At 38.1% G+C, this 22,099-nt stretch overlaps 2 protein-coding genes across 3 annotated transcripts in view; one reads left to right on the top strand and one right to left on the bottom strand.

Annotated features, from left to right (window-relative positions):
• The window catches only part of LOC126412378 (elongator complex protein 1), a 144,998-nt gene extending 125,040 nt beyond the window's left edge, over window positions 1-19,958 (top strand). For both annotated transcript variants that reach the window (XM_050081949.1, XM_050081948.1), the window contains exons 13-14: window positions 921-1,005; window positions 19,812-19,958. In XM_050081949.1, the coding sequence (XP_049937906.1) occupies window positions 921-1,005; window positions 19,812-19,885 (159 nt within the window). In that variant the 3' untranslated portion in view covers window positions 19,886-19,958. The remainder of the gene's footprint in view (window positions 1-920; window positions 1,006-19,811) is intronic.
• LOC126412379 (odorant receptor coreceptor-like) overlaps window positions 1-22,099 on the bottom strand; it is a 242,640-nt gene that overhangs the window by 7,594 nt on the left and 212,947 nt on the right. The window lies entirely within an intron of this gene.

Genomic DNA, 22,099 nt, shown 5'->3' with positions numbered 1-22,099 from the left:
GTACTTGATGTGGGTGGAGAGTCTCCTCTGGACTCCAAAATATTTTCTTAAATCCAGTATCCCTCAAGAAATATTGCACTGCAAAACTGTTTGTCACTCTTCTTTCTTCCACTGTGTTATGTCTTGATAGTTCGGATGACAGTTATTGTGAAAACTTGAAGGATAACTACTGTGCTTATAGGGATTCATCCACACATGCACAGAAACAAATTAGGACTTTTTCAGTTGCAGCCACACACTGCAAAATTTTTGTCTGTAGAACAACATAAGTACAAAACAAATATGACAATCTGTTATTTAGGATGCTATAAATTGTATGATTATTTCTATGTAAAAATATATGAAAAAACATCCATACTCCAATTTTGTTCATCTTTGCACTGTAATAGAGTGGATACATTCCTGTCCATTTATGCTCTTTAATTAGACACATGATAACTTTCTGAAAGCTGGTAAGCACCGTGATGTATTCTTGATGGAGTTGTGTGTTACATAAGCATACCTGCATGATATGTAGAACATAATATATTGTATTATTTTGAGTAAGTAATTAGTTGTTATCCATAACTGAGGCATTTAGTTGTCAGTTTGCACATGAATGTGCCTACACGTGCACAACAATATTACCCTCACAACATCTGGGTCACACTCACCCTGGAGCCCGAGTGACTGCTCATCCTTGTTAACATTCTTACTTGTCACTATTTCTTCCCTGAGGAAGAAACTAATAGTGCCAAAAGCCAGGATAGTTTCGCGTACTTTTATGTGTATGTTTTGGTAGCACTAAGACTTTCATCTCTTGAAGATAAGTACCGAGAGCAATTTTATCTCATAATTTCGGAATTTAACTATACAAATATCATTAAGATTCTCTTTCTTTGTTGTAAATATTGCTTAACTGGCCATTTCTTTCTTTCCAGAGCTTTGGACCAGATGCAACAACGAATAGCATCATCGAGTCATTCAATGCAGGTGTTTCTTCTGGAACGAACCTTCATTTGCTAGGTAATATGGAGGAACATTTCATTTCTAATATGTGCTAGTCAAAGAGGTGTAGTGCTTAAGTTATTGGACTCTCATTCAGGAGAACCAGGATTCAGTTTCCCATCCATCATCCAGATTTATGTTTTCCAAAGTATCCTAAATTGTTTAATGCAAATATTGGATGGTTTCTTTGATAAGGACACAGCCAGATTCCTTTCCCAATCCTAGCTTTTACTCTGTCTAGAGTGACCTTGTTGTCATTGGGATGTTAAATCATAATCTTCCTTCCTTTTCTAAAATGTAGAGGATGTCATTCTACAAAATTCTAATTATTTGGCTTTCCAGAAGTGAAATGTGCCATTTTCACAGCAAAAATTGTGATATTTGTTGTGCAGTGTAGCCCTCTAAACGTGTTTTCCAGTTTTTGAAGTAATTGGTAAATTCTTACGTAATGATTCTATTTTATCCTTCATCTACAGCGGATTTGCTGAAACTGTCTCGATCCCGGTCACCTGGTTAGTCGTCATGACTTTACGAGTCTATTTTTCAAAACCTTTGTCTGAAATTTGCCCATTGTCCATTGTGTATGTAGCCCAATACACATGAAGAGTCATGTATATCATCTTTCATCTATGCTGTATTATTGCAGGGTGTTTATGACCCGGGACAACATGGAGATACGGGAAAACCTGTGAATTTTTTCATGCGGGAGAAAACCGGGAAAAACATGGGAATTTTTAGAATTCTGGGAATTTTTCTTTGTTTGTTTTCAGTGAAATTTTTGTAACTTTGACTGGTAAGAACCGATACTCTAACAAAGGATATTACTGTATCTCGCTACTGCAGCAGTAAAACATGAACAAGAGGGAAAAAAATGAAAATAAGACTTAAGTTGCGGAAATACGCCATGTACAACAACAAAACACAGCTCTCATACAAGCGTCTGCCAACAGCAAAATGTGTCAAAGGCTTTAGGAAGACTATGCAATCCAGAATGCGATTTTCACTGTGCCGTGGAGTCTGTGCTGTTATGAAACTTTCTGGCAGATTAACTGTGTGGTGGACCGAGACTCAAACTCAAGACCTTTGCCTTTCGTGAGCAAGTGCTCTACCATCTGAGCTACCCAAGTACGACTCACGACCCATCCTCACAGCTTTACTTCTGCCAGTACCTCGTCTCCTACCTTCAAAACTTCACAGAAGCTCTCCTGTGAACCTTGCAGAACTAGCACTCCTGGAAGGTTTGCAGGAGAGCTTCTGTGAAGTTTGGAAGGTAGGAGATGAGGTACTGCTCGGGGGACAGGTCGTGAGTGGTGCTTGGGTAGCTCAGATGATAGAGCACTTGCCCATGAAAGGCAAAGGTCCCGAGTTCGAATCTCGGTCCGGCACTCAGTTTTAATCTGTCAGGAAGTTTGACTATGCAATGCTTCATAACAACAAATTGCCTGTGATTAGTGTGACATCACAACTGCATACATTAAATTTGTTTGAGCAGTTGCGAGCGAGCTCATGCACATGCACAGTTGAGTCGTGTATGGGTAGTACCTTCTCCCATTTGTGGCTACAGAAGTGTGGCAGTTAGCTGTATAAGCAATAGCATGGCCAGATGCTACCTGGAAGAATTTTACTGACACACCTAAGCTGCCAGATTCATGCATGTGGACCTAGGGGTTGGGGGGCAAACTGGGTATCTGTCTTGGGTGGCAATTTTTTTTTTTTTTTTTTTTTTTTTTTTTTTTTTTTTTTTTTTTTTTTTTTGGGGGGGGGGGCAAATTCATTATCCTTGAGGAAAAAGACCTTGTTTCAAAAAGCGGATCACCCAGTGCACGTTGGTCTATCGATTATTCATATGATGTGGAAACGCATCCCAGATGGTTTTTGAACATTTTTGAACAAATTCTAAGTTGATTTCTGAGTGAATCATAAGTTGATTTTTGAAAGTGTGCATAGTGTACGTGATGTCTCTGCCAGGGGAATCCCCGTTGCATCTAGAAGTAAACTTTCTTGCAGACAAAAGGGGATGGGGCTATACCAGCTGAAAGGAATAAAGCCTAACGGGTGAATGCCAATTGCTGTTTATGTGGTTGACTGGGTTTGCAAATGATCAGCGTTGTTATAATTACTAGTAAAATCCATAGATTCAGACTACCAGAGTGGAAATAAACAACTAACAGGAATAGCAGGCAAGAAAGATTACATGTTATCTTCTCAGAGTACCCAAGAAAATGAGATTTTGATTTAAAAGTTTTAGCCAGTCCGCTACACTGGTAAGGGCCAGTTGTACAGTCCCAGGCTATCAGCTGCTAAAGTTCTATTCTGGGACTAGCACAGAAAACACTTTGTACGAACATGTAATAACGCGTAACGGTAGAATAAATGTGGGATAACTAAACTGGTGATTGTGGCAGGGTTAGTGAAGTAAACTAGAGAATAAGTTTTGACACTGGCAGGAATAATTACAGAATTAGTCATGAGAAGATTGTTTGTTAGAACGAGGAAGGAGGAGAAACGGGGACATCACACATATTGTGGAAGAGTATGACGATTCCAAATTTATATAAAAATTTTATACTACTACTACTTTTCAATCTCATGCTTCAGAAGCTGGAGCATATGAATGAAATGCGAAACTATTCCCTAACATAAAACCTTTTGCTTGTAGTTGGCCTAATAGGCATTTGATTTTGGTATTTCGTGAATTATATTCTGTTGTGTTATAAAAATGACCATTTGCGGCAAAACAGTCTTGTTTATTTGGCGTGTGTTACAATTGCTGCACTATTAGGCAGGCCTATTTTGTTTTATCTAGCAGACAGTGAGAAAATACACATAAACCACACCAATCGTGGTTACTATTTTACAGTATTAGACAATGACATTTCATTTTTTGATGTAGCAAAATGTTTGACGAACTTTGATGAGGTATTAGATTTATTCCCAGAAAAGAAAGCATGCCATGCAAAGCTGGAGGAGAAAAAAATTCAATGACTTACGGATTGAAGAAATGTGTACTGTCTTGCTTGTCTCTTTGTCTTTACTGATTTTATATCCTATATTTAATTTTACGTGACACAAAAGAGCAAGTTTAGCTAATAGGCAATAAAGAGTGCAAATTTTCTGAAGATTTTTTTAAAAAGAGGGCTTGATGTCAAACTGGCCAACTGGGAACAGGAGAGGCACCGCAGGATATTTTAATTTCCATTGTCCTGAATATAGTTTGAAGGCACCCATTACAAAATTTTCCGCATTTGAATTACACAGAGTGAAATACAGTGACGTGTGATAGAAGAATGCTGTTTGAAGATGCATGGCAATGTACTTAGGCACAGTTACAACCAAATAACATGTCTTACATTTCCTCGAACACATATGTTTGTGTATCAGACTCTTCAGAAAAACCTGCACTAGAAAATGAACATATTTTTGAAAATAGTATTGCCCCAGTTTAGAAATATTGTAGATCCAGAGCTGATGCACAGAGCATTCTGAGTTGTAATGTGGAGATGGGTAGTCTCCACATGACTCGTGTTTACATTTAGCGATTTTGGGGTTTCCTATTCATTTATTGCTCTCATGTCAGATGAAAACAAAATTGATTTCTGTGGCCAAGATCTATCACATAATTACGGTAGGCTAAAATATGTTACTAGCTTCAGATTTTATTTTATTTCCATCTTTCTGACAGTCAAGCATTAATTGTCTTGCAGAACAATGAAATTCTTTTTGTCAGTTTGCTAAAGAAATTTGGCTTTAATTAATCTTTTCTACTGAGGCAATCAATTTATTTGAAACGAAGTGTTTAATTCAACACTATTGGCTAGTTTTAACTGTTTGCTGTATTTCAAGTGCACGTTTTCATCTTCTAGCACACTTGGCATTATGCCGTAATGAAGAAGCAAACCTGAGGTAATACAGTATTGGTACTCCAAAAAAATTTACTCCTGAATTTGGACATACGAATGTGTACCTTAAGCTGAATTACGCATTTTAGTATGGTTCACAAAATTCCAATGCTCTTGGAGTATCCTCTAATGTCTTTTAGGACATAATGTAAGATCTTTTAATGTTTTACTCATGCGAACATACACGCTTCCTGCGTCGTCATAGCTGCGCCAGCGTGGTGACACCTGTTATCTGTGGCTCTTTGGCTACTGCTGAAACGAACCTGTTTCTAACAGATCACGGGAAAACACTGTAAATGATTGTTTGAAAAGCGTTACTTTCAAAATAAATTCGCTTTTACGCGAGATGAACCATTTGTGAGAATGTATGATGAATTTCTTAAATCACAGAGTGTTTGAAAATCAACTCTTTGTGAGGATGACCATTAAGAATAATCTCAAGCCCAGAAAATCAGACATTTATGACATCGTTAAAAATTTTACTGGCACTTATGTAACACACACAAAAAAGATCAACATTATGTGGGAAAACTTAGCTTCTCTTGCAGCTTATTAATCTTCGAAACTAATATTAAATGTGAAAGCTTTTCTTTTCTTGTAGCAACACTTTGTATATTAATTTAAACCATTAACTTTTCCTGTTTGTGTTTCGTGCTACTTAACAGTGATGTCACTGTTGGCTGACTACATCACATGTCCTACGCTCTGAATGTCCGCTGTCATTAGCTGGTGAGATCACTTGACATGAGCTATGACAGGCTTACTAAAAGCACACCGCAATCTTGATTTCAATGCATCAGAAAGTAACATGCGGTCTTTGCTGGAATTTGAACTTATACTTTCGTAACAGAGAAATATTCAGTGTACATGTTGCTGCACAGCAGACATCTTTCCAAAAAGTGTTTCCCCCCCCCCCCCCCCCCCCCCCCCCCCCCTGAATTTCATTTCCTAAAGTGCCATAATATTCTGCACAGGTCTATAAAACCATAGCCATTCAAAGGATTGATAAGTTTTACTGCTCTGAGGAAAAATATAGTCGTTCTTAACATGAAAAAGTGTATTTTGACCCGGGAGAAAGTGTTTATTTAACTGGGAAATTTTTTTCCTTGTCAACGTATACACACTGTATTGGTTTGCATCTCAATGAGCTTTGCCACAAGGGAAGCATTTATAAGAATGAATGTTTGACCATGTGGTCTAGTGGTAAAGCACGTACATGGAAACTGAGAGGTCGCAGGATCATGGGAATTTTCAGTCTGTCTTTAATCTATTCTTCACATCTCAGTGATGTGGGAGAGTCACCAGGAGTGGCACATGGTTCAGTTTCCATGTTATGCCGTAGGTGCCCTTGCTCTGGTTGTATAAATAGGGTAGATTAGAGACACAATAGCCACATAAGCGGCATCCATTTGAAAGACCTGACCATTGAACCACAGAAAATTATCATCATCATCAGAATAAATTGAGGACTGCCAAACAGTACTGTGTCCTATAGTGAAATCTTCTTTTGTTATGTATGTTTGACATCACAGAACTCTGGCACAGTTTAAATAGCTACTAGTTGTGATAAATTGTGTTACATAAATTTTACACTTGGGAGCCTCTGGCACTCGTTGCAGCTGGGTGCACTGAGGGGCCACTTATGTGACATATGCTTTAAACCAGCCCTGAATACAGGTCCATGCACTGGAAGTTTCTGACACAAATTTGTACATTGTGTTTAATCGGTTAAGTCATTACATAGGATGTTTAGTGCATAACACACACACACACACACACACACACACACACACACACAAACACACACACACACACAAATCAGTCCTTGTCTCTGGTTTGTGCTATTTTTGAAGAACACCAATTTGCTTTTGAAGAACGCTATATCATCAAAACCTTAAATATATAGCAGTCTTCTTGTTGCGCCTGTCTACAATTCAGCACCCCCTTTTCATAATATTGTTATTATTCCACACTGTACTTTCCATTGTTTGTACCTTATTTGGTGCATGTGGACTATTTACAACATAACATTTACCTATAGTGGTCTTTGTTATTGGAGAACAATACCATATTAACCTGGCCTTCAACAAATAAGTGAATGAGTTCTATTGTTGCATTATAATTATGTAGGGATCTACAAGTTCTCTTGCATCATCACAAAACATTTCCATTGAAGCAAAATAGCTTATGACAAAACAAATTCCTTCATAGTTAGCATAGCATAAAATGATGAACAAACACATTGCTGTATACACAAGAATAAGTGAAACTAATCAACACACAGATTAGTAGTGACACAGTTGCCCAAAGAGGAAACCTGATGGCCTTGTGGGCTGGTAGTGATGTTGCTGATATTTTCTCCACTGAGGTCTTGTAAAGAGACCTGTAAATCTGTACCTATGGATACGTTATGAAAATTTAGACTTCACCTTGGTACTTGAGTGTCATCACTAAAGTGCGAGTCATTTATATTGGCGGCAGAGTTTAGGTTCGTTCTGCGCATCTGACGTCACAAAACACAGTCAGCCAATGAACAGAGAATGACATTGCCAGATCTCGACTGCAGAGCAGAGCATGGACGAGTGTCTTCAGTTTTAGAACCGTTCAGTCATAAATAAAGTAATAGAACAAAAGCAATGTCTTGATAGCAGACTTTCTTTTATAGAAAGTTTAGAAAAAGCGTTCTTTATACCAATTGCTTCATATTCTATTAATTGATTAAACCATACAAGCAATAAGACTCCTAATTCAGGCGATAGCAAGGAAAGGTGTCTGTATCAATCTCACGAACCGCTTTTTCGCAATAAAGAACAGCGGTAATTGTGTATTTCCTATTGTACTTCGACGAAGTGTTAGTAATTCATAGTCGTACCAACTGTGTTTGTCAGTATTTTGCGTGACCTGTTAAGTGTCCTCATGGACTTAAGTTACAGGACGAGCTGCGTTAGCGTAACGGTTAAGGCAATGGGTTAGTAAGCGAAAGGTGAAGAGTACAAACCTTGTGCGGAGCTTAATATTTTCTTTATTTAAAAACAATATCAAAGTGTCTTACTTCACGAATTTTATTCATTTGAATGCAATTTTTTGACATTTCTAGTGCTTTGTCTCTTCATTAACCCTTTCCCTGCTGCAGACACGTGCTCCCCGCATTCCGCGCTGTGCGCGATTTTGTCATCACTGCACTGCTCGCCTGTGCAGACACATGGTGTTCACACAGTCACGAAAGATGGAATATTTCTCAATATTACATACAACACCTATGTGGTACTTAAATTAAATGAGATATTGTTATACAGTAAATTTTATATGAAATTTAGGTATCTTGTCCACATTTCATTCTCAACATTGTGGCAACTAAAATCAACCATACGGAAAGTATACTCTATGGACTTTTACCTCTGCAAACTCTTCAAAATTTCGTGCAATGGTTTACTATATTTAATGCTGCATAATAACTGCGTTGAACATCGAAACAAAATTAAGTCATTTATGGGGGGAAGGTATCAGTCAAGAAGATGTGTAAAAATCTAATTTTTGGGCCAAATAGTTTTTGTGGAATCGAATGATAAGAGTGTCAAAGCAGTCGGAACACCATGTGTCAGCATAGGCGAACAGTGCAGTGTTAAAATTGCGCGCAGTGCGGAATGCGGAGAGCACGTCTCTGTAGCAGCGAAAGGGTTAATGCCGCCGTGGTGGCTTTACTTCATAAACTGCACACTCCCCCCTAAACGTAAGCTTGCGAACTATGCTATACTATGGCGCTGCTTCTCTTGGCGCGTGCGTCGTGTGCAACTGGCAATGCAGCAATCTCCCGCGTCTGGGCGGGCATGCGCGAGCCGCCAAGATAGAAGAATTGAACTATAGTAGCATTACTCAAAGCCTCTCTTATGTGTCTCTTAGAAGAACGAACATCTCATTAATTGCTAAATATTCCACAGTTTTCCACATGCTCATTATGGGCAATGTCAGCAACTGTATCTTGAATGATACTTCAAGCACGAGGTCCAGGATAACTTAATTGAAAACTGCTGAACTGATTGCAATGACTGCAAGTATTTTATCTTATCAAAAGGAAAAATCGCTTGAGAAAACTGCAAGGGCATGGAATGGATGACCACTATTGAGGAGACAAAATTACAGTACTACCAATACATACACACAAAGTACAAAAATTGTCCTAGCTTTCAGAACTATTGTTCTGCTCTCGGGAAGGAAAGAAGGATAGCTTGGGGAAGGTTAGCAAGGAGGGGCAATTCACATAAACCTCAGGATGGGAGAGACCCGCTTGTTTTGAGGACAAGGGAAATCTGAATAGATGGCACCCCTTACCTTGACAACAGGTGGATCCCTCTCATCCTGGAGTTTGAGTTAACTATCACTCTTTTTTAACCTTTCAAAAAGTATTGTTCTTTCCTGCCTGAGGAAGAAACTAAAAGATCTTAAAGCTAGAATATAACAATTACATTCCATTTAGGATTTTCCATTGTTTGAAAGCTAGAATATTTTGTTGTACTTTTTACTTGTCTATCAGCAGTACAGGAATTTAACCTTATGAAAGTAAGTACTTGCCTGCCAGTCTGTCCCTTTCCATATGTTATCCTGTTTTTACATTGGTATTTATAGGACATTTCTTATGGTTGTGTTTGTCTCTGTACTTGGTACTCCGACTGTGATTCTGTTGTCACTAGAGGTCTGCGCGGATAAGAAAAGTGCAATCCGCATCTGCAAGGTCCTAATCCGCATCCGCAAGTTCCTTATCCGCATCCGCATATATTTAAGTTTTGAATGAATAATTAATAGTAATAGACAGTAGTAATTAGAATTATGGTATCTAATGACATAGTTATTGTTAGGGTGCCAGTTCTGCGACAACTTAACTACTTTTGAATTATTAAATCACAGGAAATGCTCTATACCTACTCTAAAGCAGACCATTCGAAACAGGAAAGTATTGGCGCTCCGGAGCACACACAGTGGTAGCTTGGATCTCGTGAGATTGGAAACGCTATTTGAAAAAATAAAATTCAATGTAATAGTATTAAATGATGAAAATGCATGTGTAGAAACAGTTATATTTCGCTGTTCTTGTGCCAAGGCAGCTGAGAATGACAATGGTTTTAATCTGTTACTAGCACATTGCATCATTTACCGACAGTTTTTTTGTACTCACTGCTTGGATGTGTCAAATTTTGAAGCCATTCATGTCAGCTGCTGATTATATTATAGCTTACGCATTCAGTCCTCGTCATTTCCAGGTGAAAATATTTACAGTATCGGGCCTACACTGCAAAACGCTGGCGCACCTGTGAAAAACTTAAACTGCCAGCAATAATTGACGTTGTCTGGAAGAAATAACTCGGCTTCCAAAGAGTGACAACAAAATTAGTGGTTATGGAAATGAGGAGTCCATTTAGCTTTAGCTAAAAATACGATTGAAATCTCGAACCTCACCTTTTGGCTGATTTATCGAATTAAGACCTAGCGATAAATGAAATGACTGTTTCATTCGCAACTAAACAAAGTTTTTCACACTTTAAAACATCCTCAACATTGCAGTAGTTCCCTGTTAAGCAATACCGAGTTACAGTTAAAATCTTCAATTTTGTTACGAATTTCAGCCCTTATCTTTACTAATTGGCTGATAAATTAAAAGGCACATTATTATTTTGGATGATTGAATATTTTGTCTGTTTTCAATGTGATCAGAATAATCTTTCACGGGCTATCGCAGTCACAGGTTGTTGGTGGACGTCAGCCGTAGTTTGAAGTCCAACTTGTAATTAATTACAAGGCCCACCGTGCCACCGCTCCGGTTGGACTGTTTCACTATTCACAAAGAACGACAATGCTTGGCGGCTGCAAATGTTACTGTAGTGCACGCAAAAATTTAGGTAGGCATTTATGAAATCATCATTACCTAGTTCAATAATATTGATGTGTTAGCTGTTGAACGTTCTTGTTGCTAAGAGTAAAAACTTAAAATTGAGCTCTTTAATATGAAAATTACAACAAAACAAATTGCCTGTTAAATATTTCCTTCTTTTACCTAATGCCGCTTAAATGTTCTTGTTGGGAATAGTAAAAATACTATCAATATGTCGAGGAAATTATACTATAAATATTACAATAAAAACTCACAGGTTTCAGATTAAATATTTTCGTCTTCTGCTTGCTTCTGATTCAAATTCTGTAAAAGAAAGAATCAGATGACAAAAAAATTGTAACTAATTCAGATAAGCCCAAAAAATACAGTGAAGTAAGAGAAGCTGTACAAGGACCTTTTTACTTTGGAAGATTACTGTGCAGGAACATGATGTCATCAATCGTCTGTGGCTTCAAAGACGTGCGTCGGTCCTGCATTATTTGTCCCGCAGTAGAGAAGTTCCTCTCAGATGGCGCGCTGGACGCTGGAATGCAGTGCACAAAGTATGCGAGTTTGGAAAGATGCGGATAGACGTTTTCACGTCCATACTACCAAGTTATCAGGTCGATGCCTTCCGACAATTGGACTTTATCATTCGTATATCTGAGAATTTCGTCTGACGCAAAGTCAAGATGCCTCGTCGATTCATCATCTGAGGAATCTTCAAATTCATGAAAAAGTACGTCAGACTTCTGTTTTTTTTGCAGGAATTCCAGATGTTATTTCCTCCTTATCTTTTAACTGTGGACAATTTCTCGCAACATAATTTTTCGCATCCTTTACAACTACATCTTTTTCGGCACTGCTAAGAAATTTTAGGTTTTTATATTTTGGATTCAAAAACGTTGCAAGTTTATGGGTTACTGTTATGTCCCATTTGCTGATTGAAATAGATTTGGCTGTACTCTTTAAATCTATCAGAAATGGGCTGTCGCCATCATTTTTTTCAAGGAAGAAGAGAAATTTTAACTTCCACAACACACATAAATAGAGTGTAGGGGTTTTGGAGGCTTCGAGGTCACAAGAAGCTATTTTAAATGGTGTCAGAAAGGTTATTATATCTTCCAACATCCTCTTGTCTATAGAATCAATCAAATTATCTTGATTTTTCTCTGACAAAATTGACAGAACTTCAAACCATTGTGAATTAATAGATTCAAACATATCCAATTTACTGTTCCATCGTGTGTCTATATCTCCTTTCAGTGACTTCTGAAGACGATTCTGAAGACCAGATCTTTTAAAGAAAGTTGTGATAGCTCGACAGGAATTTATTAGTCGCTGCACGTCACTCTTCTCATCATTCGCGTCTCCTCGAGTCTTGTGCTCCAGCACAGTATTAAGAATGTGTGCTGAGCACAAGTGCCTCTTGTATTGGCGAAGTGCTGCCACAATATTTGGACCTCTATTTGTAGCGAACACGATGTTATTCACAGCACTGAATAAATCGAACAACCGTAGTATCTTAATTAATTCAAGTTTAATGTTTTCTCCTGTTTTTTAAATCTCACTCTCAAAATTTCTGGTGCACAACACTCGATCCTCAAGTTTCACTTCTTCATAATTAACATAATGTGCAGTCACTCCCATATAGTTTATTTTACGGTACGAATTAGTCCATAAATCGACAGTTAGTGCTCGACCTATATCTCTCAATATATTCTTCACTTCTGCGGAGACAGTTTCACACAGACGATCGGCCGTTTCCTTCAAATTTCTGGATATGGTGGTTGGATGAGGTAGCAGTTCCTTAGCACTCACTGCACCGTACTTGGCCCCCACATCAATTAGAAACTGTGCCGTGTCGAGAAACCCAGATCCACATGCAACTTCGAATGGTAAAATGTCTTTGCTGACAAGATTGATAAGTTTTTCTGTTGCGGCTGTCTTGAAATTTGGCGGAACTTCAGGAACTTTCACGTCTCTCTTGGAATTTAAATAAGTCATTATGCTACTTTGTTCAGCCTCACACGAATGTTTTAGCAAATTTGAAGTTCCACTTTTGTGTTCAGTGTAGGAATATACTTTTTTACATGCAAAACAAGCCACTATATCTTTTATCTTTTTGTTGCCATCAAATATGTATCCAATTTTTTTCCAAATTGGCGATTTCAATTTGTTTTCCTTCAGTAATGTAAAATCACCTTTTTTCACCTTACACGAAATTGTATCCATCGATATGGTGTTCATTTGAAGAAAGAACTCTCACTGATATTTGCTATGATGCACGTTGTCACTTGGCCACTACAAAGCACTAACTGAAGGCAGCGGAAAATTGCAGCGGGCTTCTGTATGGTAGACAGTGGGCAGGTTTGCCGCCCAGAGAGCACTTCACAGGCCACACACAAGACACGGTCGCGGAAACGGATTAGGCGCAGGTCTCTTGGGTACAGCTACGTCGGTCGTAGCCAGGGGCTGAGGACAACAGACATCCGCTCTACCCGGGCCCTGCAAGATTCCAAGAATGTCAACAGACTTGAAGTTTTCAACTAACATTGCAACATACGTACTGGGCCGATGCCATTATCCGCAGATGACCCACAGATATCCGCGCCGGTCGCGATTTTATCTGCCAAGTAATAAATAACGCGGATATCCGCATCTGCGCAGACCTCTAGTTGTCACTCATTACACTAAATTCTGTATTTTATATATAAGAAATTCTGTTTAAACAATGGAAAATCCAGGATGGAATGTAACAATACAAGAGAAGGAAAGTTGCTACTCACCATATAGCGGAGATGCTGAGCCGCGATAGGCACAATCAAAGATTCACACAATCATAGCTTTCGGCCATTAAGGCTTTTGTCAGCAGTAGACACATACACACATGCATACACACACTCACGCAAGCGCAACTTGCACTTTTGTGTGTGTGTGTGTGTGTGTGTGTGTGTGTGTGTGTGTGTGTGAATCTTTTTATTGTGCCTATCGCGGCTCAGCATCTCCGCTATATCGTGCGTAACAACTTTCCTTCTCTTGTATTGAGACATTCTGTTGAATCATTTTGAAGTTGTACTGGCATGAAGACAAGTTTAGTAATTTTATGGAATGTAAATAACTTAAACAGTAAAAGTGTAATTGTTCCATATGGGGCAGCCATGGTGTTCTACTACAGCTTACTTACAAGCAGATAGTCCAGTCTGACATGTTGAAACCTTCTCTGAAATTTTTTATATGAGAAGACTACACTGAAAAAAGCACAATGTCTAAATCTTATCTGCTAAGACACACTGCAAAAAAATGTTGAAAATTGCCAAATTCATAACTTCCAGGCAGCTGGAGAATACCTCTGCCAGAGCTGTAGCAGACAACATATGTGCAGCATGGCAGGCACACATCATTGGTTGGCAGCACATCAGTAAATAGATAAGACAAGACAATGCAATTTTGATTTGTAAAGCGAATTTCAGTTCTCATTGATAGTTTCTCTGTCACAGTTGTCTGCAGTTACTATTCATTCGAATTTGCATAAGAATTAGCAGCAGTTGCTAATAGTATCTGTCTTTCTGCAGGTTCCAGAGATTCACAGTAATGTGGAATCAAATTAATATTTTCAACCTTGCAAAGATGAAATATGAAGAGTGTGGTATGCAGTCAAAATAACCTACTTCTTAAGACCTGCATATGAGTTAGTTATTAGTTAATGTCTGACAATCATTCAGATGATATTGATGTTTCATTAGAAATTGTGGAAACGTGAGGAGAAACAGGAAATAACTCAGACAGTTCCATGAATTGTGGTTCGAATGAGATTTGTTGTGCTAATTAAAGTCCAGAGCAAAAATAGAGCACCGTACAAGCCCAAAAACAATTGAACATAAGCAGTGTGCGACAAAAGCAAACTTGCAAAAGTATTGAAGATAAACTATTAAAAAAAATTAGAACTGTTCGTGAGAGTCAGTGCACCATTACTGAGGAAAATCCACAAAACCGGGCATTCTGAATTGCAAGTGAGATGAACATTAGTGATTTCCAGCCTTCTTCGAGCTGATTAAACAGATTCGAGAAAGGAAAAGGAAGTCTCAAAATTACGAAGTTTCCTTCAAGTAAACTTTCAGAGGACATGTCATTCATAGGTAATACTGAAAAGAAATTCGCAGCAAATGTGAAGAAAAAAACTTCTCGTTATCCCCTAAAATGCTGTCTATAATGCCAGTCAGTCAGGTTTTGTGTGTTCAAACTGTACTTTGTCATTTTGAGTGAAAAAGAGTCGTTTGTGCAGTCAAATGCCATCACACATTCATACACAACAATGCCAGTGATAAGTATCAGAATATTCCTGATTCCAAGGCAAATTAGGACCAAAAATTTAAAAAAGTACAGTTTACTTGCAAAAATCTTGTAATCTACCTAGCAAAATCTGGAAAAATGGGAGAGAATAGTTTTCATTGTTATATCCAAAACATCCTCTTAACATTTACAGAAAATGATTCATTGATTTTGTTGGACTCTTTGACGTGGACATAACAACAACACCTCTGTCTTTAGGACGACAATGAAAAGATTATTAATACAATGGGGATTCCCTGCAGAACTAACATTGTGATTCAGCCTCTCGATAATTTCAGGAAATTGTCGCATAACACAATTTCTGAAAGTTCTTTCTCACTTCAGGTTTATCAGCAAAACAGTGTTGTTAAACAATGTTTTTTTGTTTGCATCACATTTTATGAATTTGATTAAGTATGAACTCTGCCATACACAATATGCAGAATAACAGCCACCATTTCTTACTCCATTCCAGGTCTGTATAAACAAAACTGTGAAGAGCCTGAATGCATTAATTGTTCTTTTGCCAGGTGTGCCTGGTGTAAGGAAAACGTTTACGTTCATCATCCAGTAGACTTTTCGTATTTTTGTGACATTACAGGGAATAAAGAAGAAATTGTTTCATTTTTAGTAAAATAAACATTATTCAAAAATTATCATAAGCACTGTGATACATGATTTGTTATAAAATATTAAAGTCCGGATTGATTCACCATATACAATTTACGTTACTCGTGGTCTGGGTTTGAAATGAGCTGACCCCACCCCTCCCTGGTGAACCTTACACAGCCAAATCCTCTTTCCTCCCTGAGGAAGTAGCAATTTGGTTTCAATTGACTAAAGAACACATGCAAATTTGTGGAGTCTGTAAATAAATGTTGGTTTCATTTTGAACAGATTAATGTGGTACAAGTTTATATGCCAACTAGCTCTGCAGATGATGAAGAAATTGAAGAAATGTATGATGAAATAAAAGAAATTATTCAGATAGTGAAGGGAGACGAAAATTTAATAGTCATGGGTGACTGGAATTCGAGTGTAGGAAAAGGGAGAGAAGGAAACGTAGTAGGTGAATATGGATTGGGGCTAAGAAATGAAAGAGGAAGCCGCCTGGTAGAATTTTGCACAGAGCACAACTTAATAATAGCTAACACTTGGTTTAAGAATCATGATAGAAGGTTGTATACATGGAAGAACCCTGGAGATACTAAAAGGTATCAGATAGATTATATAATGGTAAGACAGAGATTTAGGAACCAGGTTTTAAATTGTAAGACATTTCCAGGGGCAGATGCGGACTCTGACCACAATCTATTGGTTATGACCTGTAGATTAAAACTGAAGAAACTGCAAAAAGGTGGGAATTTAAGGAGATGGGACCTGGATAAACTGAAAGAACCAGAGGTTGTACAGAGTTTCAGGGAGAGCATAAGGGAACAATTGACAGGAATGGGGGAAAGAAATACAGTAGAAGAAGAATGGGTAGCTTTGAGGGATGAAGTAGTGAAGGCAGCAGAGGATCAAGTAGGTAAAAAGACGAGGGCTAGTAGAAATCCTTGGGTAACAGAAGAAATATTGAATTTAATTGATGAAAGGAGAAAATATAAAAATGCAGTAAATGAAGCAGGCAAAAAGGAATACAAACGTCTCAAAAATGAGATCGACAGGAAGTGCAAAATGGCTAAGCAGAGATGGCTAGAGGGCAAAGGTAAGGATGTAGAGGCTTATCTCACTAGGGGTAAGATAGATACTGCCTACAGGAAAATTAAAGAGACCTTTGGAGAAAAGAGAACCACTTGTATGAACATCAAGAGCTCAGATGGAAACCCAGTTCTAAGCAAAGAAGGGAAAGCAGAAAGGTGGAAGGAGTATATAGAGGGTCTATACAAGGGCGATGTACTTGAGGACAATATTATGGAAATGGAAGAGGATGTAGATGAAGATGAAATGGGAGATACGATACTGTGTGAAGAGTTTGACAGAGCACTGAAAGACCTGAGTCGAAACAAGGCCCCCGGAGTAGACAACATTCCATTGGAACTACTGACGGCCTTGGGAGAGCCAGTCCTGACAAAACTCTACCATCTGGTGAGCAAGATGTATGAAACAGGCGAAATACCCTCAGACTTCAAGAAGAATATAATAATTCCAATCCCAAAGAAAGCAGATGTTGACAGATGTGAGAATTACTGAACTATCAGTTTAATAAGCCACAGCTGCAAAATACTAACACAAACTCTTTACAGACAAATGGAAAAACTAGTAGAAGCCGACCTCGGGGAAGATCAGTTTGGATTCTGTAGAAATACTGGAACACGTGAGGCAATACTGACCTTACGACTTATCTTAGAAGAAAGATTAAGCAAAGGCAAACCTACGTTTCTAGCATTTGTAGACTTAGCTTTTGACAATGTTGACTGGAATACTCCCTTTCAAATTCTAAAGGTGGCAGGGGTAAAATACAGGGAGCAAAAGCCTATTTACAATTTGAACAGAAACCAGATGGCAGTTATAAGAGTCGAGGGACATGAAAGGGAAGCAGTGGTTGGTAAGGGAGTAAGACAGGGTTGTAGCCTCTCCCCGATGTTATTCAATCTGTATATTGAGCAAGCAGTAAAGGAAACAAAAGTAAAATTCGGAGTAGGTATTAAAATCCATGGAGAAGAAATAAAAACTTTGAGGTTCGCCGATGACATTGTAATTGATATAAAATGTAGACTGTCAATGGCAAGGAAAGTGTTTCTGAAGGAGAGAAATTTGTTAACATCAAGTATAGATTTAAGTGTCAGGAAGTCAGTTCTGAAAGTATTTGTATGGAGTGTAGCCATGTATGGAAGTGAAACATGGACGGTAAATAGTTTGGACAAGAAGAGAATAGAAGCTTTCGAAATGTGGTGCTACAGAAGAATGCTGAAGATTAGATTGGTAGATCACATAACTAATGAGGTGGTACTGAATAGGATTGGGGAGAAGAGGAGTTTGTGGCACAACTTGACCAGAAGAAGGGATCGGTTGGTAGGACATGTTCTGAGGCATCATGGGATCACCAGTTTAGTATTGGAGGGCAGCGTGGAGGGTAAAAATTGTAGGGGGAGACCAAGAGATGAATACACTAAGCAGATTCAGAAGGATGTAGGTTGCAGTAGGTACTGGGAGATGAAGAAGCTTGCACAGGATAGAGTAGCATGGAGAGCTGCATCAAACCAGTGTCAGGACTGAAGACCACAACAACAACAACAACAATGTGGTGAACCTCATTCTTCTCAAACATCATTCTGCATGTTGTTCAAGAGTGTATGTCTTTCTCAGAATCTGCAAAATGCTTGTCCTCATGGATCCTTAACTCTTTAAGTCATAGATCTTGAGCTTCAAAAATATTTGCGTAAAAAGTTGTGGCTTGTGGATGAATTTAGTAGTGAGCCAGAAGTGGTGACTGTTGCCATCATTTATTGATGTGACAGCTCATGGGAACATATCTCATATTGTTTTTGGTGATTTGTGCCACATCAGATGTCACACCATCTCATTGAACTGTGCAAAGCTGGTATCTTTGACAGCACAATTCTGAGAAAGATAGTCATTGAGTATTTTCATATAATGCTCAGATCTCACCATAATAGCATGCCTGTTTCCACATTCAAAAAATTCTGTTGGTCCTAAAATGCAAAATGAACAGTGTCCAAGTCATGCTTTTAACCTTCCTTTGCAAAGGTAACTGGTGTTCAGTAACCACAGGTTTTCTTCTGGTCAGTATCTAAATTTTTGTTTTATGATATAACCATTTAGTTGGCTATGGACTTCATAATTTTGATGTTATTGTGTTTGAAAGAAGTTGTAGTTGTGTGATACTCATTTATAATTTGTGCAAAGTATTCTCATTTTTGCTAAATCAATTGTTATTAATTGTTGGACAATTTTCATTCGGAATGGATGAAAATGCTTTGCTGTATGTAATGTTCTTCTATTATACAATTTCCTTTCCTTTTCTTCTCCACCTTTTGGGAACCGATAAATGCAATACAGGATATCCACCCTCGCCATTCCCCTAGTGTGTGTGTGTGTGTGTGTGTGTGTCCCTCCATTCTTTATTTTGCATTAAAAAGTTACTTACATCAGTGTGTTTTATTAGAATACAGCCCAAATCTCTATTTCTTACATGCATGTAAACTGTTTCAACTTCGGTTGGTGGTCATCAACATTTTGTTTGTCGTCATTATAATCAGTAAGCAATTGTACTATTGGTATTTTTCATGAATTTATTCTTCACTGCTCGAATTTGTGGCACTTAGATGCCAAGATCTGCCTTGATTAGAATAATGACACACACATGGTGATAAACTGTATCAAGGAAAAAATAACTATTTCACTGATTTTACTGAAATACCTGTATTGCTTCACTATATTAAGTTACTTGACAAGATTTTAAAAATGTTTTTGTGATCTTGGTTCGTCCATGAAAAGAAATGAATAGTGTGTTGATCAGGACAAGGATGGAACTGCTTTTAAAGATGTATAATTATTACGGTATATTGATAATTTTTACTTATGGACCGTCTGACAGCAACTGAATAAAACACAGTTTTAGTGCCATACGCGTTTCGCCTTTATTTTCTGCAAGGCATCATCAGTGGCGTGGAATATGTACATATGTTGGCTATTTAATTTACATTTTTGTAATTGTACCTATAGGTTATAAACAGTTCTGTATAATTATGTTTCATTTGTTCCAGAACCCCATGTCAGATATCCTCCTACAATGACAGGTTCTCAGTGGAAGCTGCAGATCTTGGAAAATAATGCTTGAGCGTTAATTTATGTATGATAACTGTAAATAAATTTTTTTTAATTCATTAAATTAGCTATTTTTGATATTTTCATTCTCTGTTTTAATGTATCTAGCACACAACATTTCCTTTGATTAGCATGAACCTCTTTTGAATTGTTGCTGATATGTGAAAATAAAAAAGTTAAAGTGTAGTAATTTAAAACAAAGTTAATACTTAACCAATGCCAACTGAAAGAATTTGTGTTGTTGAAAAGTGCTATTACACTGCCAGGCAATGGACTCAGATTTGGGATGATGACAGTTCATAACTTGTCTGGTCATTCAGATTTATGTTTTCCGCGATTTCCCTAAAATTCTCAAGGCGTATGTCGGTAAAGTACCTTTAAAAAGTGGCACAACCTATTTTCTTCCCCATCCTCTGAGCTTGTGCTTTATCTGTAATTTTCCTGCTTTCCTTTGGTTGTGAAGTATGTCATAGAGTCATTGAATCCTCTCCTGAGGGAAGCTGCCCCACAACTGTTATAACTGGTTTTTGATAACCTGGATGCTGCTACTGGGATAGAGTTGGTGTCCAAGTTGGTCTCACACATATTCTATCAGGGATAGATTTGGGGCTCTTGCTGGCTACAGAAATACCTCAATATCACGCAGACCGTTCACAGAGACACATGCCGTGTGTGAACAAGTGTTGTCCTGCTGAAAAATGACACCACAATATTGTCACATGGGAGGAAACACATAGGACATACCAATTTGCCTTCTGATTTCTCTCATTCACTACCAGCTGTGACAGGAAGTCATACCAATGGCTCCCCACATAAGGCAGCCAGAAATAACACTGCTGTGCCTCTCCAGAACAGATGAAGAAAGGTACCTGTCACCAGGTTGTCACAGTACTAGCCGAGAATGCTCATTCAGGATAGTGCAGAACTGGGATTCATTCCTGAATGCAGTGCGACACCATTTATCAACGGAGCATAGATATTGTTTTGCTAAAGACAGCCTATGCGTGGGATGGTAATTCCCTTGTCTGCCTGCTGGTAGTCTCTGACAAATGGTTCAGGAAGGTGCAGAATGTGCAGGGTCCATTATGTGTTTTCTTATTACAGAGGCAGATGTGAGGGTGTTATGATGTGCTTGGTGCACCATACGGCAATCCTCCCTTGTGATCAGATGTCATTGACCAGAACCATGATGAGAATGCCTGCCTTCACTGTCTAACATTTCACCACTGTCACTTCTGAATGCCCCTCAAATCTGGATATTGCATAGTTTGACCAGCTAGCCAAATGGGGACCCACAATGTTGTCCCTTCCAAACTCTTGTCAGGCGTCGATATTGCTGGCTCACCAGAGTATGCAACATTGCCATGGGCTTCATAGTAATCAGTCAGAATCTAAAGCTGTTCGCACCCTGTATGTACCCTATCAGTCCTGATAACAGTACTAAAGATGAACAATACTAATGCACTCTTTCACAGAGAATAGCAACTCTAAACACTTACATACATGCTGGTGGTTTGCACGTGTACAAAGTTACATTCAGCTCTGAGCATGTTTCTGGCTGCTTTACAAAAAAGTGTCGGAGCGGAGAGAGAATTTTGAGCAACAAGAAGGAAAATACTAATTAAGCACAACAAAATGATATTTTCAACATGCAGAAGAATTTAGTATGAAAAATTGCTGTACAAATGTTATGAAGCAACAAGAAGGCTATTTTCAGTCATTATAATTGATTGAACAAACAAGAGTAGGGTAAATAGTTTATCAAAAAATGGAACTTACAGTTGTAATAATGGATAAGTTGCAGACTATTATTTCATACCCCAAGGAGAATTGTTAGTTACTGAATCTCATTGTTCTGTAAAGGAAACAACCACAATCACAAAATTTTCTCCCCAGTAAAAAATTTATGTAGTTACATTGGTACATCATGACTGTTTAGCTGGGGACTTCCTCTAAAATCCTAATTTATGTTTACATTATTGCCTATCGTCTTTTCCTATCCAAATATGTTCCATTACACATTATTTATTTTGTTTCTGATTTTCGTTTCATTAGGATTCTGTTCCTCAATTGGTAAAAACGAAACTGTTAGAGAATCACTTTGCTGTTCTTTTTTTCTGTCTGTTCAACTATTAAGACACCTTTTTCACAGGAACAGGTATAGATATGAAGCTGAAATTTGTATCAGGTACTAAGGTCAGCAGGCCCTTGGTGGTGTAAAAATGTT

The sequence above is a fragment of the Schistocerca serialis genome, chromosome 7 (assembly GCF_023864345.2).
Source record: "Schistocerca serialis cubense isolate TAMUIC-IGC-003099 chromosome 7, iqSchSeri2.2, whole genome shotgun sequence".
Classification (NCBI taxonomy): domain Eukaryota; kingdom Metazoa; phylum Arthropoda; class Insecta; order Orthoptera; family Acrididae; genus Schistocerca; species Schistocerca serialis.
This window is presented reverse-complemented; position numbering and strand designations above follow the sequence as displayed.